The 21,740-nt window shown below is 48.9% G+C and overlaps 1 protein-coding gene across 3 annotated transcripts in view; it reads right to left on the bottom strand.

The window, feature by feature from the left end:
- The window catches only part of angpt4 (angiopoietin 4), a 66,819-nt gene extending 55,833 nt beyond the window's left edge, over positions 1 to 10,986 (bottom strand). The window contains exon 1 of one of the 3 annotated variants that reach the window (XM_023955353.2): positions 9,905 to 10,986. In XM_023955353.2, coding sequence (XP_023811121.1) covers positions 9,905 to 10,267 — 363 coding nt within the window. In that variant the 5' untranslated portion in view covers positions 10,268 to 10,986. The remainder of the gene's footprint in view (positions 1 to 9,904) is intronic. The other 2 variants (XM_078948153.1, XM_023955354.2) reach the window with 2 other exon arrangements.
- Between the last annotated feature and the right edge of the window lie 10,754 nt (positions 10,987 to 21,740).

Raw genomic sequence — 21,740 nt, 5'->3', positions numbered from 1 at the left:
CTAAACTCTTCACATTTGGACCTAAAGTTTTCACATTTGGACCTAAAGTCTTCACATTTGGACCTAAACTCTTCACATTTGGACCTAAACACTTCACATTTGGACCTAAAGTCTTCACATTTGGATCTAAACTCTTCACGTTTGGACCTAAAGTCTTCACATTTGGATCTAAACTCTTCACATTTGGACCTAAAGTCTTCACATTTGGACCTAAAGTCTTCACATTTGGACCTAAAGTCTTCACATTTGGATCTAAACTCTTCACATTTGGACCTAAAGTCTTCACATTTGGACCTAAACACTTCACATTTGGACCTAAAGTCTTCACATTTGGACCTAAAGTCTTCACATTTGGATCTAAAGTCTTCACATTTGGACCTAAAGTCTTCACATTTGGACCTAAAGTCTTCACATTTGGACCTAAAGTCTTCACATTTGGATCTAAACTCTTCACATTTGGACCTAAAGTCTTCACATTTGGACCTAAAGTCTTCACATTTGGACCTAAACTCTTCATATTTGGACCTAAAGTCTTCACATTTGGACCTAAACTCTTCACATTTGGACCTAAACTCTTCACATTTGGACCTAAACTCTTCACATTTGGACCTAAAGTCTTCACATTTGGACCTAAAGTCTTCACATTTGGATCTAAACTCTTCACATTTGGACCTAAAGTCTTCACATTTGGACCTAAAGTCTTCACATTTGGACCTAAAGTCTTCACATTTGGACCTAAAGTCTTCACATTTGGACCTAAACTCTTCACATTTGGACCTAAAGTCTTCACATTTGGACCTAAACTCTTCACATTTGGACCTAAAGTCTTCACATTTGGACCTAAAGTCTTCACATTTGGACCTAAACTCTTCACATTTGGACCTAAACTCTTCCATCTCGACACATTTCTCTGCTCATCAATCTGATGAAGATGCTTGGATTAGTGGTGAAACGTCTAAAAGAGGCAAACCTTCGGTTTAAATGATTGATACAGAATCAAATCCATTTGTGTTTTCATTTGTTGTCTGGATGGAACATCTGCCATCATCAGTGAATTCTGGTCCATGTGCTTTTCTGCTTTCTTAGGTCTCGAGGCGGCTTATCCGGAGCAGATCCAGTATGACAGCGGTTCATGAGGTTCCTGTTCGGGCTCCATGGTGGGTCTAAACCCTGTTCCCTTTACTCCAGAAACGTGAACACGAGCGAGGACGTTGTGACATCAGTCATGTGACTGATGACCTTTCACCCACGGATCACATGTAATCAAGGCTGAAGTCAAAACCCTGGAAAGTTTTGGAACCGCCCCTTTCATGGCTGGAGTCTTTTCCAGACCAGAAGGATCCTGCTGGGTGAATCAAAGGAACCTTTTGTCCAAACGTCCAGGCGTGACCGTTTGTTGGAAAACAGATTTTCAGCAGTTGTCTCGTCTGCTTATAGGCCTTTAAAAGGTGACCGTGTGAAACATCACCAGCTTCCTGCTTCCATGGAGCGTTTGACAGACAGAGGTCTGAGCCCGGATGAGGAGCTCCAGCTGATGGGTTCGTTCAGCGGTTTACTCTGATCCTTTCTGTTCTGTTAACGTCCGTTCACTGAGGAAGACTTTGTTTCTTCTTCATCAGATACGACGGTGATCTGCAGCTTTCATCCTTTCTCCTTCGGCCTCTGCAGACGTCTTATCGTCAGCGCAGACGCGGCCTCTGACCACATCAAAGCGCCGCGTCTGCGCTGATAGGCCGGCTGGGATCTGACCACAGAGGCTTTCCTGTTTCCCTTTCTCGGTCTCTCAGGCGCAGGTCCATTTGAAGTCAGTCATTTGGCAGAAAGCTAAACAAGCCCCCTGTTAACTACCCCACTTACTGCTGCTGACCAACCCGCCGCGTGGAAAACCGCAGACTGCCACAGAGACGGCCGATGCCTTCGTTCCAGCAGCTGTAAATGCAGTCATGGGGGGCCGCACAAGTCTCTCTCAGGGTGGAGGGATCCTGCGACAGGTGCTTGTTTTCAGGGAAATGTCGGCGCAGAGTTCAGAAGTTCTCGCTGATGGACGCTTCAAACTTCTGAACCTGGATCACAAGTTTGATTTGTGATTTCCTGAGGCCCGAAAGGCAGCGTTTGCCACCAGCGACCGCATGAGAAAGACAAATACAGAGAAAAATCTGAACAATCTCAGAATCCGGGGGGGTTGGGGTCACTCTGCTGGAACCTAGCCTCATCAGTTGGACACAAGGCAGCTGTGTGTTTAGTCTGAGCCATTTGTTATCTCTTATCATCTGAAAGGCCAGTTCTGCAGCCTGCAGAGACGCTGCAGTCTGCAGCGCTCTGAGAATCGGGCTTTTCCATTTTTACAGAACTCCTGAAGCATTCTTTAAAACTCAGTGGGAGGATGCTGTTGTTGTTGGATGCTGTTCCACATTCAGAAGAACTGAATCTGCTGGCTTTCAGCTTGGTGTCTTTGTTCCTTCGTTTGCTCTAAATGTTTGCATTTTTATAGTTTGGATGCATGAGATGATGTTCTGGAGCCATGCAGGACTTTGAAACAAAGATTTAGACTTAGTCTGCATCTTCTGTGTCTGCTGTGAGCTTCACATGCAGACTGGTCCCCTCCTGAAGATGAAGATTCCTGCTCTTCTGCCTCACATCACCTTGATTTGAATCAGTCCGGTTTAGTTTGAAAGTTTGAGTAAAAAATCTAAAATTCTCGCTGCATAAAAAACATCACAGCTGCTGCAAGAAAACGGAGAACTCCCTGAAATACTATTTAAGTACATTTTAGCCCCTTTTTCTGAACAGTTTAATCCAAAAGTTCAAGAACAGTCTTTGAGACACTAAGTGACCGGATGCAGAAACCAAAGTCTGAGGATTCGGTAGTGAAGCATTTGTCTTTTTTTCCGTCATTATCTGTCTGATCTGTTTGTTTTCCTAACGTGTTGAGCCGTCTCAGTAGCATGTTAACCTGCTTTAATCCTGCTGCTGATCTGTCAGACACCAAAGAGCCTGAAGAAGCTGGCAGAACCACAAACGGTTGATCTCATCAAACAGAATCGGTTCTGGTTCTGGGTTGGTCGTGCACAGCGTGAACTGCAGTCAAAGAGCTGCTTTGACTCCTGTTGGCGTTGGGTTTTTATCACAGAAAATGACGCGTCTTCCGCTCGCTTTGATCCCAAAACCAGTTTTCCGCTGCAGACCTCAGGACCAGCCCGTCGGTCACCATCACACATCTGCTTTACATAAACAGCTTATTCCGTAGTTTGGTAATGTTGGTCATAATTTAACTACAAAGACGATTATTTGACTTAAGGAGAAAAATCCCAGCCGTGTTACGCATCAGTCATGCTGTAGTGAGGGGATTGAACCAGAAGTCACTGCATCGTTTTCACTGTAGTGACGTGGTCGTGTCCCCACAACACGATCAGAGTCCCGTCGACTGCTTCCTCAGCGCCAATGACGTCAGGAAAGCCGCTGTGCCCTAAAAAAAGACACGATCATCTGGTGGTAAGTGACCCTGACTGAGGGGCGGGGGGCGGACTCCGTCTCCTGCTGGGACACTGCTGCAGACCCCCCCTCTGGACCTGACCCATGAGTCCTCTGAGGTTTGAGCGTGTGGGTGGTAACTACAGCTCTCACAAACACAGCAGCGGGTACAGACACACACACACACACACACAGCACGATGAAGGCTCTGGCACTCAGTGAAGCCCTCTGACAGATTAACGTCTCTTCAGAAAGACCCTCATATCTACTTCAGCTGCTAAAATCCACAAATCCTCCAGTTTTCTGCAGGAATCTCAGGCTTCATTTGCACAGGAATGTATCTGAACCAACGCCGCGTTTCCTGAGGGCCGCTGAATTGAAATGTTTCGATAAAGACATTGTTTTATTTCCTCAGATTATAATCCTGAAGGGGACTCCTCCCACAGAAAAGCAGAACATCAGAGAATCCCACCAAACGGTCCCTTCTCATCAGGACCGTCGGAATGAAGCGTTGATGTTTTAGTGCTGCACACATGGACTCACAGCTCTTCCAGAGGTTACACAACCAGCACAGCAGCAACAAGTTCAATCTCTGCACATCTACGGCTGCAAGACGCACTTTCACAACTGAAAGATTCTGAACTTTCTGGCCAGCGGTCTATTCTGGTTAGACGGTGCTCCACCTTCTATCCAAGGAGTTTAAGAAAACAGGCAGCGTGCTGCTTTCTGTGAGGACCCCCCCCCCCACTCACACACACACCCATCCAGCTTTCTGTTTAAGCTAAACTCATTTCAGTTTTAGCTGAAACGCACAGTAACCCCCTCCCTCACTCAGTCTCCCCCCACTGAGCCCCTCACACTGCCACAGCTCTGTCTGCAGGTGAGAAGCAGCAGCACTTCAGTTCTGATTCCACTATCTGGGGATTTCCATCAGCTTTCTTTAACCGCAGCATTTTGTGAGCGGTTCCTTTTTAACTCATCATTAGGATGTGATGTCACCCCCCCTCTGAGGCTCTGTCACCCCCCCTCTGAGGCTCTGTCAGGTGCCGCTCATCAAACCTGCAGCAGTCCTCTGAAGGTCCTGACCTTCGGCTCGCGTCTGTCCCCTTTAGACGACTGCAGGAGGACGGATGAGGACGCGGCGCCGACGGGCTCACTTTTCATGGGTCATCATCACCTGCTGCACCAGGAGGGGCTGCAGGGGGGGGTCATTATGGGGGGGTCATTGTCTGCTCTCTCTCACCGCTGTCTGGAGCCAAGTCTGTCCTAAAGCAAAAACAAAACTTTGGCAACATTTGTTTTGCTGAATTTGATAAATTCCTGTTTGTGTTAATAGTCTATCTTTAAATGTTTAACAGAGATTCACTTTTCTTTGAGTTCCTGCTCAGTTTAGGTCCTTTTTGGGTTTTTTCTTGGGTTGAAGTGGTCAGAAATGAAGACGGTGACGATGGTGTACGGAGGATTTTTGGGATGTTTCTTTGGTTTCTGTCATGTTCTGTTCTCCTCACGTCAGTCACACCTGGTTCAGGTCGTTTATCAGCCACACCTGTCCTGATTGGTGGATTTAAGTGTCTGCCTTTCACTCCTTTATGGTCAGGTGGATTAAATGTTCAGGTTTCTGACACCAATCTTGTCTTTTGGCTTCCTTCACCACCAGATCCGGCCTGAAACCGGACCTCTTCTGTAGAGCAGGAGGATTTTCTCTGCAGCCGTCTTTGGGGAGACGTCGGAGCGCTCCTCAGATCCTCTGAGGTGGGGGCGAAACCTCGCTGTCAGACTGTTAGACGGGTCTGCCTGTCACTTTCTGAGGAGCTCCCAATCCTCGCCATCTGATTCTGGTTCGGTCGTGGTAAATGCAGGAGTGTTGGCGGACTCCCTTTCATTTCCTGTCAGCTGTTTCTTTTTCCTGAGGACGATGTCAGGACGCTCCTGGAGCATCTGTGCCTAGAGCATCTGAACGTGCGTCTCCCCGGGGAGGGGTGAGGGGAGTTGTGGGTGTGAATCCTGAAACTGAACCCTCACCTCTGCCGTTGGAAGGTTCCCGCCGCGGCTTGAATTGGTTTGGTCCCGTCAATCATCAGCGTGTTCTTCAGCGCCTCCACATCCTTACCTCTACTAGGAATGGGTCACGGCCCCGCCCCTTTGCGGGAGCCGCGTTTATTTAAAGCTGGCTTCATTTTCAAACATTGTTTTTGTGCAGAATCAACATGTGTCATGCTGGTGAGGGTTTTTCCACGAAGCCCTCCATCCACAGAGACTCCAACAGCTGAGGTTCTGCTGTGATGAGGATGAGGAGGAGGAAGCCATATCCGTGAGAACCAGCATGAAAGAGCGGCTTCACTCCTTCTGTTTTCAATTTATTGTCATCTTAAACTAATTGTTTACCGCTAAATTTCACCAATATTGGAAGCTGAAGCTGGCGAGCGATGGCCGGGCCGCCTGCGGTTTGTTTCCATGTCTTCTGCTTACAGCTGAGTTTTACTGACTTTGTCAGAGTTTATGAATTATCAAGCAGTGTTTGGGAAATATTGGAAATATGATTAGGATATGAATATGTGTATTCTACTTAAATAATAATGAAATGATGACCCTCATCAGAAGTTTGTGAATGTTTGGCCTGATTTTATAAACACATGACCCACACCCCCGGCCTGAACTTGCTGTGGGGGATCATTTTCCTCTTACATGCTTGATTGTAATAACTGTTTGTGCAGAAAGAGGGGCTGATTTCATCGCTCGCGTGCAGCATCTGCTGTGTCAGCAGGAAGAAAGAAGAGACGCTTCAGCTCAGCCAGGCGAGAAATGGAGGACAGCGTTCAAATCATCATAAAACAACATGAAACCTGAATCCTGGGCTCAGGAATATTTCACAGAACTTTGGGCTTCAGCCCCGGTTCTCCATCGTTTGGGTTCAGCCCGCCGCTGCGTGTGAAAGCGCTGCTGGCCTTCTGTTGGCTGTAAAACCTGCAAGTGTTTGTGATGACCAGCAGTGAGTCTGTGGCGGAGTTCGCTGCCAGGATCGTTTCATTCCAGCCACTTTGGAGGATTTCCCGGCATGAACTGGAGTTTTGTTTGTTTTGGTGGTCCCGGGGTGGCCGAGCTGCTGGTTTCAGATCATTTTTCTGCTCTGTCACTCTGCTGAGGTCACCAACAGATGGTTCCTTTACAAATTCATCAATCATATGCTGCAAAACAGCCCCATCATCACACTACCACCTCCATGTTTATCTGTTGCTGTGATGCTTCTTTATGAAACTCTGTGTTAATCTGATTCCGGTGGAAGCTGACCGCACCTTCATCTAAGCTCCTCCCCTTTTGTCTCGTGAATCCAAGCTTTGGGAGTAATCCAGACCCACCCATCAGCTTCACCTGCTTCACCTGAATGGAGGGTTGTTGGAGCCTATCCCAACCATCATCAGAGTTTCCCATTGGTGAAATCATGAACTCTGACCTCCTGTCCTTCACTAATCCTTCTCTTTATTATCTGCATGAGTCCTCCTCGTGTTCAAAGAGACGTTTTGTTCCGTCACTGTCTGGTTTTTCCAGGTGTAGATTTCTTGCAGACTGAAACATGTCAGTGATCTAAGGACCGTTTCTGCAGGAGCTGCAGCTCTATGCTGCTTCTGTGAGGATGCCGTGGTCGGACGCCGTGGTCAGACGCCGTGGTCGGACGCCGTGGTCGGACGCCGTGGTCGGACGCCATGAAACCGACACGCTCTCACACTCTGGAGGAAACGCTGCAAACATCTGAGGATCAATCAAATCAGACCCCGGAGGATGATTCAGTCTCCACAGCGATGCAGAGAACAGAAACATCAGGTTCTACAGGAATCCAGGAACCTGAGGGGGAGGAGTTCAGGAAACCCTCACTGACCATGTTAACCCCCCACCCCCCACCAGAACATTCCAACTAGGACCCACTGAGAACGGATCCACATGAACACCTCCTTTTCAATCCTCTTCTCTCATCTTCAACCAGCAGATCAAGGTGTCAATCCCCACCTACACCTACAATGAGAGTCCCCACCTCTGCACCACACTGAGACCCCCTCAGAGACCCCCACTAAGGTCCAATCATGGCTGGATCACTGGATCATTGGACCTTCAGGTACTGAACTCTGAAGCAGTCAGAGTTCACGGCAGAGGAGCCTGAATTCTCCATCTGCTGGTAGACCTGAACCAGATCCCTGGAGGATCAGATCTTCTGGATCAGCCAACAAACCAGGATCAGGACAGCAAAGAAAGGTCTTTTAGTGACTTCAGACGACTTCGTAGTTCTGATTTAAGGGTTAGCGGTTCTGAAAATGGACCTTTCTAAACATTCAGACACATTTCATTGGATTCTGATGATTGAAGGGAATCGATGCAGAAACTGAGAAGATTAGCAGGAATGGAGTCGTGTTCTTCATCAGTTTTCTCCTCCGGGTCTGAAGCTTTCGGCTCCTCTGATGTTCCCAACAGTCGTCAGGAAAGAAACCCGCTTCGTGGAAGCAGAACGGACAAGAAGAACCTCTGAGGAGAAGGTTCAGTTTGTATGATGTCGGCGCCACCTGCCAGGAAAACGCTCAGAGATGTCAGAGCTCAGCTGAGAGGCAGACTGAACGGCACTAAAATGCTCTGATTGCTTCAAGATCCAGTCAGGACGTGCTTGAAGAAAAATGAGCCGCATGGTCAATTTGCCAGAAAAGAAAACATGCATTATTGCCTTTATTGCTGTTTCTGGATAAAGATTGCTCCATTACTCGCTGTGTTTTGCTTTCATTTGAATCCCATTACAACTGTTTTTCCAAATCAGATGAACGTAAAGATTTTCTGCATCTTCCCAGATTGTGTAAACAGCATGTGTTTGGTTCAAGAAAATGACTCTCTCTTTTGTTTTTGGGTCAAAGCGTGAAGGAGAAGTAGCTGTTTGTTCTGGGAGAGTGGGCGTGTCCTGTGAGAGGAGACGGCCTGACCAACGGGCGGCGAGCGCGGCTCAGCCTGGACCGTTTGGCTGCACATTTGGGTTGATCAGAGAGATGATGCAGCCCAGCTGGTTTGTTGTGTTTCGCTTTTAAACAAAGATTTCCTCGGATTCCAGCAGGAAATGCAGGAGATGGAAGCGTCCCGCACAGATATTTACACTTCATTGTTCAAGACCAGGAGAAACCACAGAGGCAAAAGCAAGAGAATCTAAAAACCTCACTATCTCAACAAGACAATGTCATCTGCAAAAGCACAGCCGGAACTCTATGAAATATATGAGAGTCTGTTTGATGGGAAATCGAGGGTTCGATTCCCAGGGTAAGCGATGAGCTTCATCCAATGTGGGTCCAGACCCTCCTGTTACTGCCTATGGTAGAGACAAGGGGGTCCAAGGCCGGGTCTCCCTGTGCCGGTCCCCAGCCCGGATAAAATCCAGGGTTGTGTCAGGAGGGGCCTCCGGCGTAAACGTCTCGGCCAAACCACCTGTGAGGGTCAGTGGAAGCTGATTGGCTCCACCTGTAACTCTGAAGCGTTTATGTCATGAGGGAACTTCAACAGCAGAGCGGCGAGGTCTCCGGGTTCACGCGCCGTTTCTGAACAAGGATGTCATTTTATGAATGAACCTTTGAACATCTACAGATCCTGAAGTTCAATTGATGTAAAATGAGGACTTTGTTTTACGCTGAGATGCTAAAATTAACAAATTATAAACAACATTCTGTCATGAATAAATAATTTTTCTGTCGTTTTCAGGTGAAACACAGATGGACCTTAGGGTGGTATTGTTCTCATTTCTGCAGCATTCAGAATCTTTGAGGCAAAATCAGTTCATGTATAAAGCTAGTGGGAGTCTGAAAAGCCTTTAAAGAACAGAGCGGTGAGATATTCTGCAGCTTCTTCCCTGTCGTCTGTGTGCAGACCAAAGGAAGAGGCTTTGGTCGATGGGGTCACTCTGCCGTGAACCTGGGAATCGATGCTCGGAGGAGCAGAAGAACAGAAGCAGAGAGCCGCAGAGCCCTGAGGCCGAAGCATGTCACGGCTAAAGACTGACACCTAATCCATAGTAAGGATTTCTGCTGCAGAAACTGTTTGCAGAGAAGATGTGTGATCATGGAGAAAGTATGTTTGTGCAGCACATTCAACACTCCACTGAAAGTGCCGATTAGCTCAGAAAGAACAATAGTTTGTTGGGAGAGCAGCAGGAACTCACTGCTTCTCCCTGATTGAAAGCAGCTGCCGCTCTTTTGGAGGTCAGACCAAACTTTGTCCCCAAAGCCAAGAAGAAACCGCTGCATCAGAACCAGAACAGCTGCTGAGCTCCACACACGTTCACAGCTTTTTGGTTCTGGATGTTTAGAAAACGGACTGAGTTTCTGTCAGCAGCTCATGGAAACACCAGCATCCTGCTCAGGGAGTCTGAACAGGAATTTTCTGCGTTCCTGTCAGGACAGGAGGCGGAGCCTCTTACCTTCTGCAGCCACAGCGTGTTGTTCTCCATGATGCTCTCCAGGTGCTGCAGCTTCTGCGCGGACCACTCTCCGTCCACAGGTGGCGAGTCTCTCTGTGCCACAATGGTCTCGCCGCCAGAGCTCCCGTGCTGCTCCGCCTGCACAGGTGAGCCGCCGCCCTGACACCCGTCCAGCTCTGGGAGAAGGAAGGTGTAGCTGCAGTGGCCATGTTGGATGCGATGGAACCTCCTCCTCTTCTCTGAGCTTCCTCCACCTCCTCTCCGCTGGCTCCTTCCAGCTCCTCCTCGTTCTGCGGCGGCTGCAGGAGCGAGGAGCGCCAGGCTCCACAGCAGGAGGAGCAGAGCCGGGCCGAGGCCCTTCATGGCGCACTCTCCTCTGCAGGACCAACCTGCTGTCGGCGCTGGATCTCAGGTAGGTGTTAGCTCTGACCTCCCCTGCCTTAGGAGCAGCAGGACTCCAGAGTCTTTGGAGCCACCATGAGGACTGACGCTGCAATGTCTTCACCTTTCCTGATGACGGCGGTTCAATTAAACCAAAGACACCTGAGGGACTCCGGCCCCCCCCTCACTGGAGATGAAGATGCTCATGTCTCTGTTCAGTCAAATGTTGGTCCTTCTTCTCACAGTTTGAAGAAACAAAGCAGGATACGAAGAGCTGATGAAACAGCAGAGGATTGTGGGTAAAGAGGACGAAATGGATTCAATCCTTTTTTCTCTGAAAGTCCAAATGAAAAGAAAACGTGAAGAAGGATTTTCCCTCCAGCCTCCTCTGGTGACTCCAGAAGTGACTGAAGAAAATCACTTCTGCCCCCTTCTTATCTGGGGGGGAAAGGAGGAGGAAGGAGCAGGGGACAGGAGGAGGGGGGTAAGGGGAGGAGAGAAAAAGACAGTGAAGAAGAGGGAGGAGTGGAGGGACGGGAAACCTGAGGGAGGTCCATTAGAGTGCCCCCTCTGTTTGCAGGCTGAGACACAAAGAGAGGAGGGATGAAGTCATGAGAAAGAGGCAGAAAAGGGAGAGGAGTAACTCCTGCAAGAAGGAGAGGAGGAGGAGGGAAAGTGGAGGAAGTCAGAAGAGAAGCTGAACGTCTGCTCCTCCGGTGGATCCTCCTCAGAACCGAACCTGCAGCTTAGAGTCCATTTAGTGTTTGAAACCCATGTGTGGCCTGGGGGAGGGGGGGGGGGGGCAGAGACATGACCGCGATGCTCCTTCTGAGGAGGAGGAGGAGCAGTGATGCTCCTCCTCCTCCTCCTTCTCCTTTCTGGCAGGCTGCGCCGCTCACTTGATGTTAGCCAATTGGTCCTGTGGGGGGAGCAGAGAGGTCACACAGGGACTGGCTTCTGCCCCCACCACAGATTGTTCTCATGGGAACGGGGAGGGCGCTGGCCCACTGTGGAATAGTCGGACTAAAGGGAAGATGATGGACAGCTTTCAGAAAGACGTCACTTTTCTGACTTCAGAACCAAACGTTGGATCTGAGCTGACGACCAGAAAACAGCATCATGGGATCAAGCATCAAACAAACTCAGAGGAATGAAGACTGCATGTTTGGACCTGAGGGGCTCTTCCTGTTGAAGTTGAGGTTTATTTGGTTCTGCAAACGTAACATTTTACAACGTTTTAACGAAGAATCAACATCAACCTAAAAGGAATCATGATTATCAAAAACCGTCTGTTGACCCAAACAAGGTTTTGTCCTTTTCAGAGATGTGGGACACTGACACAGCAGTTCCTCAGGAAAACCTGAAACTTTTGTTGTCTGCTTTTTTTTTTTTTTTTTGGGGGGGGGGGGTAGTTAAAGTGGGCGGGGCTGGTTAATTGTTTTAGCAGAGAAGCTTAATGTGGAGAGAGGCTGAAGGGGTTCAGAGTGAGCTGTGTGGGCCATGAGGTTTCAGTCAAATGAAGAAACGTTCCTGAATGTTCTGGACGTCTGCCTCTGCGTGAATCAGGCCGCTCTGGTCACATGACGCCCCGCAGCGTGATGCTCCAGACATCCCTGTGTAAGGGGGGAGACAGACATGATGACTTCCAAACATTGTTTTTGTAATTCTCTGTCCTTTTGGTGTCTTTTTTGTTTTACAGCTCCTGTGAACTCTGCAGGATTCTGTGGTTTGAATTTGAGGTTCAGACTTCACTATTTTGTGTAAATGACAGTGGGGGGGGGGGGGGGGGGTCTGTTTCCATTTATGGTTGAAATCATAATCAGGAGCAGCAGGAATATGATAGAGGTCGGTTCCTCTTCTGAGACCAAACACCAAAACTGTTGCAATTCAATTCAATCTTATTTGTATAGTTCAAAATAACAACATAAGTCGTCTCGATGGGCTTCGTATAGGTAATTGCAGACGTGGAGCGTCCAGACGTGAAGCATCCAGACGTGGAGCGTCCAGACGTGGAGCGTCCAGACGTGGAGCGTCCAGACGTGGAGCGTCCAGACGTGGATAGGCCAGACGTGGAGCGTCCAGACGTGGAGCGTCCAGACGTGGAGCGGCCAGACGTGGATAGGCCAGACGTGGAGCGTCCAGACGTGGATAGGCCAGACGTGGATAGGCCAGACGTGGAGCGGCCAGACGTGGAGCGGCCAGACGTGGAGCGTCCAGACGTGGAGCGTCCAGACGTGGAGCGGCCAGACGTGGAGCGTCCAGACGTGGTGCGGCCAGACGTGGAGCGTCCAGACGTGGAGCGTCCAGACGTGGATAGGCCAGACGTGGAGCGTCCAGACGTGGAGCGTCCAGACGTGGAGCGTCCAGACGTGGAGCGTCCAGACGTGGAGCGTCCAGACGTGGATAGGCCAGACGTGGAGCGTCCAGACGTGGTGCGGCCAGACGTGGAGCGTCCAGACGTGGAGCGTCCAGACGTGGATAGGCCAGACGTGGAGCGTCCAGATGTGGAGCGTCCAGACGTGGAGCGTCCAGACGTGGAGCGTCCAGACGTGGAGCGTACAGACGTGGATAGGCCAGACGTGGATAGGCCAGACGTGGAGCGGCCAGACGTGGAGCGGCCAGACGTGGAGCGGCCAGACGTGGAGCGGCCAGACGTGAAGCGTCCAGACGTGGTGCGGCCAGACGTGGAGCGTTTAGACGTGGAGCGTCCAGACGTGGAGCGTCCAGACGTGGAGCGTCCAGACGTGGAGCGTCCAGACGTGGAGCGTCCAGACGTGGAGCGTCCAGACGTGGAGCGTCCAGACGTGGAGTTCTTTCAGCAGAGAATTTATCTGTGGTTGCTGTTTCTAAAATGTTGTTTCATACTAACACTGTTATCATTGAGAGCTGCTCTGTCAAATGCTTTTAATTTGGTGGCACAAAGGAGACCTGTTCCTTTGAGAAACCAACTTTCTGGACTGAGGAGCATCGTTATAATCAGCATTAACGGTCTCTACGTCTGGTTTCATTTCAATTCCTCCACAGAAACAGAACAGTCTTGTTTTTAACTGAAAAAGCAGTTTTGTCTTTATTTTCTTTCTGTCTGTCAGTCCACTCTGTTTGGTCACCGGGGCAATAAGTTCTGACCGGACCCGCCTGGAAAGGTCTCTATGGTCTCGTGCAGGTTTAAGACAGAAGGGCGTTTTGGGGGCTAAATCCTGTAACATCTCCACAGTCCAGTCCTCTTCCTGCTTTCGCTATTGGACACTAGGACAGAACATTGTGTCCTGAGATGTGTCTTCTTGGATCCTTGTGGTATTTGCTCCCTCGTCTTGGAGCAGATATCAGGAAAACTGGAGGGCATGTGAGTTGTGGAGGCCTTTCACCTTCCTCTGTGGGAACGGACTGCCGAGGAGGAAGAGCTTTTTATTTTAGGATTTCATTTCTACCAGCCTTTGTGTCCTTTTTCTAAACTCACTGTTTGGTTTGTCCGTCAGTTTGTTCACTTCACGCGTGTCTCAGGTGAAACCGCATCACATGACGGCGGGACTTCAGTCGTCTGAATGCAGTTTTCCATCTTGTGGTCTTCTTGTATGTTCTGTGTTTACTGTTTATGACATTATATTTGCTTTGTTGACGGTTTTCATCTCTTCTTTTTAATAATGGTGACAAACTTCCTGAACCGTGTGAAGCTGCTTGCAGAGATGCTGCTTTCTGTGATCAGAATACATCATAATACATTTCTGTTCGATGGCAGACAGAGCAAATGAACCAGATTTTCTACACATGATCAAACCACAAGAATCCAACACGTCTGTCGACAAGAACAGCTATTTTAACTTATGCAGTGAAAAACAAATCTCTGCATTTTCAAGACAAGTCTGACCTGAAACTTAAAATCCAGCAGTTCAAGCAGTTTCTGCTGTTAAGTTGAATGAACCGCTCAAACGTGCCGCTCTAAAGAGGACGTTAATGAAATCAAAATTTAAATCAAACTGAATCAAAGGTTCTGTCTACGATGGTCCAGTGTTTTACTTCGACACACTTACATCAGGAGACCCGTTAATCCAGACTTAAAGGCCCACTCCCATGACAATCATGCTTTTGGTGTTTTTAACATGTTCTTGTGGCTTTTTTTTTTCACGATGGAGAACAAATATGACGAAAATTAGGATATGTGATCTTCACTGGTGTCCATGGATTACATGAAATCTTTCCACCTTTATCCACCTTTGTCATGGTAGGGAGAACATGTCAATGTAAGGGGGGGGGGGGGGGGTCATCTAGGATAGCACAAGGTTATAGGACGCCAAAGGAGAGGTTTTACCTGAGCGGACAGCACAGGAACCACATCATTCAGCGCTAAATGACCTCAGAGTCACCAAAGAAGAACATAAGGTCAGAGGAGAAACTCTACAGGCTCAAACATACAAAGAAGACGCACAGAAAACACAAAAGATGAAAACAAAAAAGAACTGCAACTGGTTTAACACCAACGTCCCTCCAACTCTTGCCCCCATTTGAAAAGTGGGAGAACTGGGCTCATCTCTGTGGTTTCTCCTAAAAAGACCGTCCAGCTTCACCGTCTGCTCAGACATTTCCAGAACCAGTAAAGGCAACGTTCATGTCGTTATCAACAGAGAAAACTGGACCAGCGGAGATTCATGCAACATCTGACCTGATCTAACTCTTTATTTACTCTAACAGAACATACCGTAGTTTCTGATCATTTCAAGCTTCATATTCTTACTCTCAAAAGTCGATTTGAATAAAAATGGACTTTAAAAACTCTTTTAGATTTTATGGATCATATGGTTTAGAAAGTTTAAAAAACAGATTCACTGCAAAACCTCAACACATGATGTCACAGCTCACTGGAAAACAAGAAGTCGTTCCTTGGAAATAACATTTGTAATTTTATACTTTTACTGAAAAACATGAGTCAACTTCTAATATTTCTGTCAAATAAGTGAGAAATCTCCTGTAAATTCAGGAGAACTTTTGTGAGAAAAGGTCTTCAAACGTCAAACCTTCAGACTCAGTGTAAAAAAAGTTGATTAAAGCTAGAAAAATATTCTTAGTTATGGTTTGTTTTTTCATTTCAGGTCATGTGAAACACGGATTCTGTTCCGGACTCGGTGTTCCTGAAACCTCGCCACCTCGCTCCTTTGGCCGTGACGGCCGAGCGGCCTGCAGCCTCCGGGCTCTTGTCGTTTCAGTCAAGTACATAAATGCTGCGTGTAAACACAATCAGTGCACCCCAGCAGCCACACATGGACCAGAATCTGAACCCACTGGGGCTGCAAAGCTGTGATGGATGAGGTCGCGACCCTCTCCTTACACATAGTAATACTCAGCACCTGCAAAAACACATGATGGGCCGAAACCCGAGAAGCTTTTAGAAACACAGGCGGGACGGACGGATGAAAGGATGACAGATGGAGGGACGCCGCGATTAATGGCGGCTCACCGCTCTCCTGTCGCGCTGAAATTCATCTTCAATCTGTTTTAATTATTTGTTGACAGGTTTTTATACACAATTTATAAAATTAAAACACTCTGCTTGTTTTACTTTGTGAATGAGCATCAATTAAGCAGGGAAATTTCTGTGTTCTGTCATTTGTACGCAAACGTTAACTAAAATATACAGATTGTGATCTTTACTGAAAGCTGCGGAAGGAAAGTAGAAATATGTGACATGTCATTAATCCTCAGCGTCATTAGAGTCAGATGAGATAAACACGGGGCGGCTTCCTGACCTCTGAGTCGCGTCACATCCAGTTTGTCCAGCAACACCTCTGTGGGCAGCTGGACCCTTCATGATGGAGTCTTCCTGCCATGATGCTGCGCCTGCTCACCAGCAGAAAACACGCCAGCCTTCAAACCGTGTGACGGAGCGGATGTCCCACAAAAGCTGCTGAAGCCTTTAGAAAGTGGATGCAGGGGTTCTGATGTGAGAAGGGGGGGGGGTTTGAAAACGCTGAAAGTGACAGATAAAACACGAGGTTAAGCTAAACTCCACGATGCTTCAGAAAAGATAGAATTTGGCAGCTTGAGGGTTTGATCAGAAGCGACCTCTGAAGGACAGGCCCCTCCCACTCCATCAGTCCAAAGGTCTCACCTGCAGAAGGTGCGCCAAAGCTCTGTGACGTCTGCAGGTTTTTACCGGGTTTGTGTCATCGAGTCGGATCAGGACTTTCCTGTGTTCCAGAGTCCGCTTGGTTTGGGTCATGGGAAAGATTTGGGTCGCCCGCCATGACCCACCCAAAGAGGCGGAGCATGGCTGAGCTCATCAGACCCGATGTGCCGGCTGAAGTCCCAGCTGTCCTTACAGGTGGATACGGGCTGTCTGCGGGAAGGGGGGGGGGGGGTGGTCAAAGCTGTACGGGTCACACAGGTGACCTGCAGGGAATATCCAGGTCATAGACGCTCAGTACGGCCGTGGAGAGAAGGTTCATGTGTTTCTGTGGTCATGCTGCGGCGACGGGTCGTAAAGAACACTGGGACAACATGTGAGGGGAAGTAGATCAGACGTGGATGTCATTTTAACCCCCCCATCCCTATGATGTTAGAGCTGTTCACGTGCACGCTCCTCGCTGCAGCCAGACTGTTAGAAAATGAGGAAGTTAGCCAATCAGAGTGTAGTTTGGGACACGCTGCACTTAGGCCTCACGTGCACGTTCCGTGCGTCTTGCATGTGCGTGCGTTCAGTAAGAAGACGACTAGAGTGTGACATTAGGTCACCGTACAACAGCGTCACCCCTAAGTCAGAAGTGCACGATGCTTCCATTACCCTTATGAATACCTGACCACACACTTACCATGCATGACAATGGTACGCTCCATTTCATGACGTCTCACACCTGCGCTCCCCTTAAGATGCAGCCGCTCCGCTCCATGACCCTCCACGGACCATGACCCAAAAAGCAGCAGCACGTGTGCATGCGACTCGGGGGTTAATTCTGTAAAACCGTGATGAGGAAACCAGAACATTATCAGAACTGGACTGCAGGACAGAAGTTATGAAGTGACGTCAGCAGCAGTCTGCGTGCAGGACGGTGAACAAAAGAAAACCTTCCAGCGTCTGAGTGGGATTTGGAAAACTGAAGACGGATGGATTCCTGGATTTTGGACAACACTGTTCCCGATAATAGTGTGCGTGGACGGCTGGGCCGGTCTTCTTTGCTGTCTCCTCACCTGTGCCTGTGGTTTTCTACCTGCGGCTTTTTGGGGATCAAACCTTTTCAGAGTCTCACTGGTGGGACGTGAAGCACAGCGAGTCTCCAGAGCTCACAGTGAGTTTGGGACACTCTCTGGATTTGATCTTGTGGTTTTGCTGTTTTTGGAGAAAACATGACGTTTTCTGAACAGCTGATTTCATTTCCAGTAAAAAGCTGTGGAAAGAGTTCAGAGTTCCTGCTGTTCCTGCAGGAGGACGGATTCCTCTGGAGTCGGATGTTGTTTGGTAGATGCTGCTGTAATTTGATGCACAAACGTTGTCATGATTTTATGAAACACGCAGAAGATAAGGGAGCATTTTTACCTGAAACTCCTCTTTCCTTGGTGTTCCACACCTGAGCACTGTCTTCCCACATTTGACAGACAGACAAACCTTTAAGCAGAAATGCGTCCATGGTCACATGACCTGTCTGCATGGGAAAAGTGGTGCAAAGCTGGGTTGACGTCCTAAACTTTGCATCATTGCCGTGAGAGCTGGACTCAAACGACCTCTGAAAGATGACTAACGGTCATGCTTCTGTCTCTGGGTTTTAAAAAGATGAAAGCTGGTCGGCCATGAACAGAGCCGTCCATCTTTGACATCATAGAGCCGAGCGTCTCCCGCCGGCAGGAGCCACTTCCACGGCTCCACACAGACCCATCCATCAGAGGAAGTCATGACTTTAGGAGACGGTTTGTCCTCACGGAAGCTCCCATGACTGAGGATCAAACTGAAGTTCCTCGTGACGCTGCTGAGGAAGAGGAGCTTTCCTTCAGACCAGGGGTCTCAAACCCAATTCACCTTGGGGCCACAGAAGGCAGAGTCTGGCTGAGACGGGGCCAAAACGCACGCACCGATTATTGGTATCGGGAGCAAATGCCGGTTTAAACCGGAAAGTTGAGAAAATCCAAAGTATTTATTTTATTTTAGAACACAAAATACGATGAAGAAGGACACTGGTGTAAACAAGTTGTGTAAAACTTTCTCAGGTACAACATTATTAACTGTGTCTGCACACATTTACTAATAAACACATAAATGTCTTGTAAGAAATGTCAGTTTTCTGTTCCTTCAGTCTTCCATATCTGCTCTATTCAGATTTCTTCTTTCTCTTTCGGCTCTGTCCATCAGGGGTCGCCACAGCGAAACAACCCCCCCTTCGAGGATGAGTCGCATGGTTAACTTGGCAATGTTTTACGCCGGATGCCCTTCCTGATGCAACCCTCTCATTTAATCCGGGCCTGGGACCGGCACAGAAGCAGAGGAGGGAATAGGGAGAAGCCCAGATGTTTCACGGACGGAAGGCGCCGCAAACCAGCACGAGCTAAACCGGCTCCCTCTGCTCTCTTCAGATTTAAACATCCTTATTAACATAGTCCTGGTAAACACAGAAGACTTCCCTCTCTTCCCTCCTCATCACCTCCATTAGCCTCACCTGTTCGGAACCTCTGCAGTTTGTTGTTGTGGCCACAGTCCAGCCCAGTTCTCATTTGTGTTGCTGCCGACCTTTCTTCTATTCGGACCTAGATCTGCCAACTTTCCTGACTATTGCTTACGGATCCAGATTATCTTTGTGGATTGTTTTCTGGATTTTCCAACCCGATCTCTTCATCCTGCCCAGCGTTTGCTGAACGTTCACCTGAACCTCTTAAGAACTCTGGAGACTTTGGTCGAGTCTGAATCCATTCCTACTCCACGTCTTCTCCAGACGCCTTTGGCTCTCCCAGCGGAGAGATATGCAAAAATGGTCTCCTCAAATCCGGACGTTACTACCACTCATGATGTTTACAATGACCGCTACGTTAACGCGCAGCTGCCTGCGCTAAAAACATACCTATCAGTGGTTTAATCGTTTTAAAAAGTCATGCACAAACAAAAACTCAGTACTTTTTTTTTTTCTTTCTTCTTCTTTCTTCTCTCTCTTTTTACTTGTTCTGTCCAACAGCTGAGCAAACAGATCAGAGCTGAAGGCTTTTTGTGTTGGACAGGTTTTACTATCACAAAAAGAGGTTATATAACTTCAAGAAACTAGAGTGTAGATTTGTATAAACCCCTTTTTGTCGTATTATTTTTTATTTATTTATTACATTTAGTGTGTGTGGGGAGGGAGAGGGGAAGAATGTGAAGGGGGGTGTGGAAGAGAGTAAAAGGAAGAAAGGTGAAAAGGTGGGGGATACAAGCACTGATTTGAATAAGTTATTAATTTAAGCTGTAACAATTATACCAGATCTGCTGGAAAGACGAATGTTACATCAAAGGTGAAAATCTGACACTAAGATGAGCGGAAGACATCTGTCCATCAAGACACTGTAGGTCAGGAGGAGGGATGAAGCAGACAGGGAGTGTGGCAGTGTGCACGTGGGGGTGGAGATACATGCATGCTGCCGACGTGAACCGTGTGTTCATAAAGGGAGCCAGATCCTACCCAGCCAGACCAGCCAGACCAGGAGAGGGGAGGAGAGCCCCCCAGGCCAGAAGCCCCCCCAGCATCCGGACCCAGGCAGCCCGGGAGGGGAGGAGGAGGGGACCGCCCACCCCACCAGCCAGGCACAGAGAGGGCCCCCCTACAGGGGCCCCCCCAATGCCCAGAGGCACAAGCGAACCCAGTGTCCGGCCCCCAGGCCACAAGACAGGAGCGCTTAGCCGTACCAGGCGGCAGCCATGGGGGCCACCGGGCGCCGCACACCGAGACAAAGGCCAGGGACGAAGCCAGGGCCCCTGGAACCCATGAGCCGGCCACCACCCGACCGGCGCCCCGTCTCCGCAAGCCAGCCCAGGCACGCGACCTTAGCAACCCAGGGATCGCCACGCACCCACAGCCACCCCCCATAACCCTAAAACCCTACGCACTACAACCCCCCCCCCCGCCCCATAATATCTGAGCCCCCCTCCCCAACCCTCTCAGTGCCCTCCCCTCTCTGTGATGGGGAGGGAAAGCCCCAGAGGGTCCCAGCTAGCCAGCCCCCAGGTCCGTCCTACCCATGCACTCACGCACACATACAATCATCTGGTTACCCTCCCTCCCCCCGCCGCCACGCAGTAACCCCCCCCCCAGCCGGCCGACCCCCAGCGCCGTATGCCCGACCCTTCCCGCAGCCGACAGGATACCCATAAGCCCAAGCCGCCCTGAGAGGACCAGGCGGGTGAAGACCGGCCGCCCCCCCCCGACCCCACCCATGTATGGAAGTGTGGGAGTGCTGTGTGTGTGCTGCAGGTAAAAAAGGAGGTCACCAGTGTGGGGGGCTCCACCGCTGCCAAGCCGCAAAGCCCCCCACTCCGGGGTCCCTCTGTGAGTGGTGTGTATTTGCTGTGTGTGTGCTGCTAGCATGCAGTGTGTGTGTCTACAGAGGAAGTTAAAATTGTGGGGGGGGGCCAGCGAAAGGTGAGCACGGATGTTTCACCGTGCCCCCCTCCACCAGACCCTCTCCACAAGGCCCTAGATGAATCAGAGTGTCTAATATGCAAGTAAAAAGCGGGGAGGAGGGCGGGTGCCAACGAGAACCCAGAGAGGGGCATCCCCAGTGAGCCCCGCCAGCATACCCCTCCCATCCAGATCCCGGGGCCCTATGTGCCTGTGTGCAATATTTGTTTGGGTGAGAGCGGGGACTCAGTACTTACATCTAAACGTCTGTGCTTCACATCTCACCCACATGGAGGGAAGTGGTTTTCCTCTGCGCCACAACGCGGCGGAGGGTTACGCAGCCCTAAGTCACTACGGCTCCTCCTTCTTTCAGACACCACTACATATAAAGTTGGAGCAATGGGGAGGAGCCAGAGGGGTGGGGTCTTTCTCACTTACTTGCTGAGCTTTTTTCAGATCAAGTCTCTGCCTTTTTGGGCTGTCTGTCCTGAAGCATGACACAGCAGTTTTCATTTCTGCTAATCGTCCTCAGAGCTTCAGTGTCATCTCTAGCTCATCACTCTGTGGTTTCTACTTCTACAGTTTTATTAAAGCTTTAGAGTTTCTGCCAAAAAACACTTCCAGGTCTGGGATTTGCCACCAGCGTCCTGCCAGAATTAACTGAATTAACTTTTAAAATATAGTCAAAATATTCTGTGGATCCATTTAGAAACTTTTGTGATTTAGTTCTTTAAAAATATCATATTGAAAGAAGTTTTTTAAATCCTAATATTTTTAAATCAATAATGAAAGACTCTGCCTGATGAAAAAAAATAGTTTTTTTTACTTTTTTCTGAAGATGGAGGAAATGAATAAAGGAAATTAAGCTCAAAATGGCATTTCTGAGTATTTCTTTT

This window comes from Oryzias latipes, chromosome 5 (genome assembly GCF_053564925.1).
Source record: "Oryzias latipes strain Hd-rR chromosome 5, Olatipes_Hd-rR_3.1".
In the NCBI taxonomy this organism is placed as follows: domain Eukaryota; kingdom Metazoa; phylum Chordata; class Actinopteri; order Beloniformes; family Adrianichthyidae; genus Oryzias; species Oryzias latipes.
The sequence above is the reverse complement of the archived record's forward strand: the minus strand, read 5'-3'. Positions and strand labels throughout refer to the sequence as shown.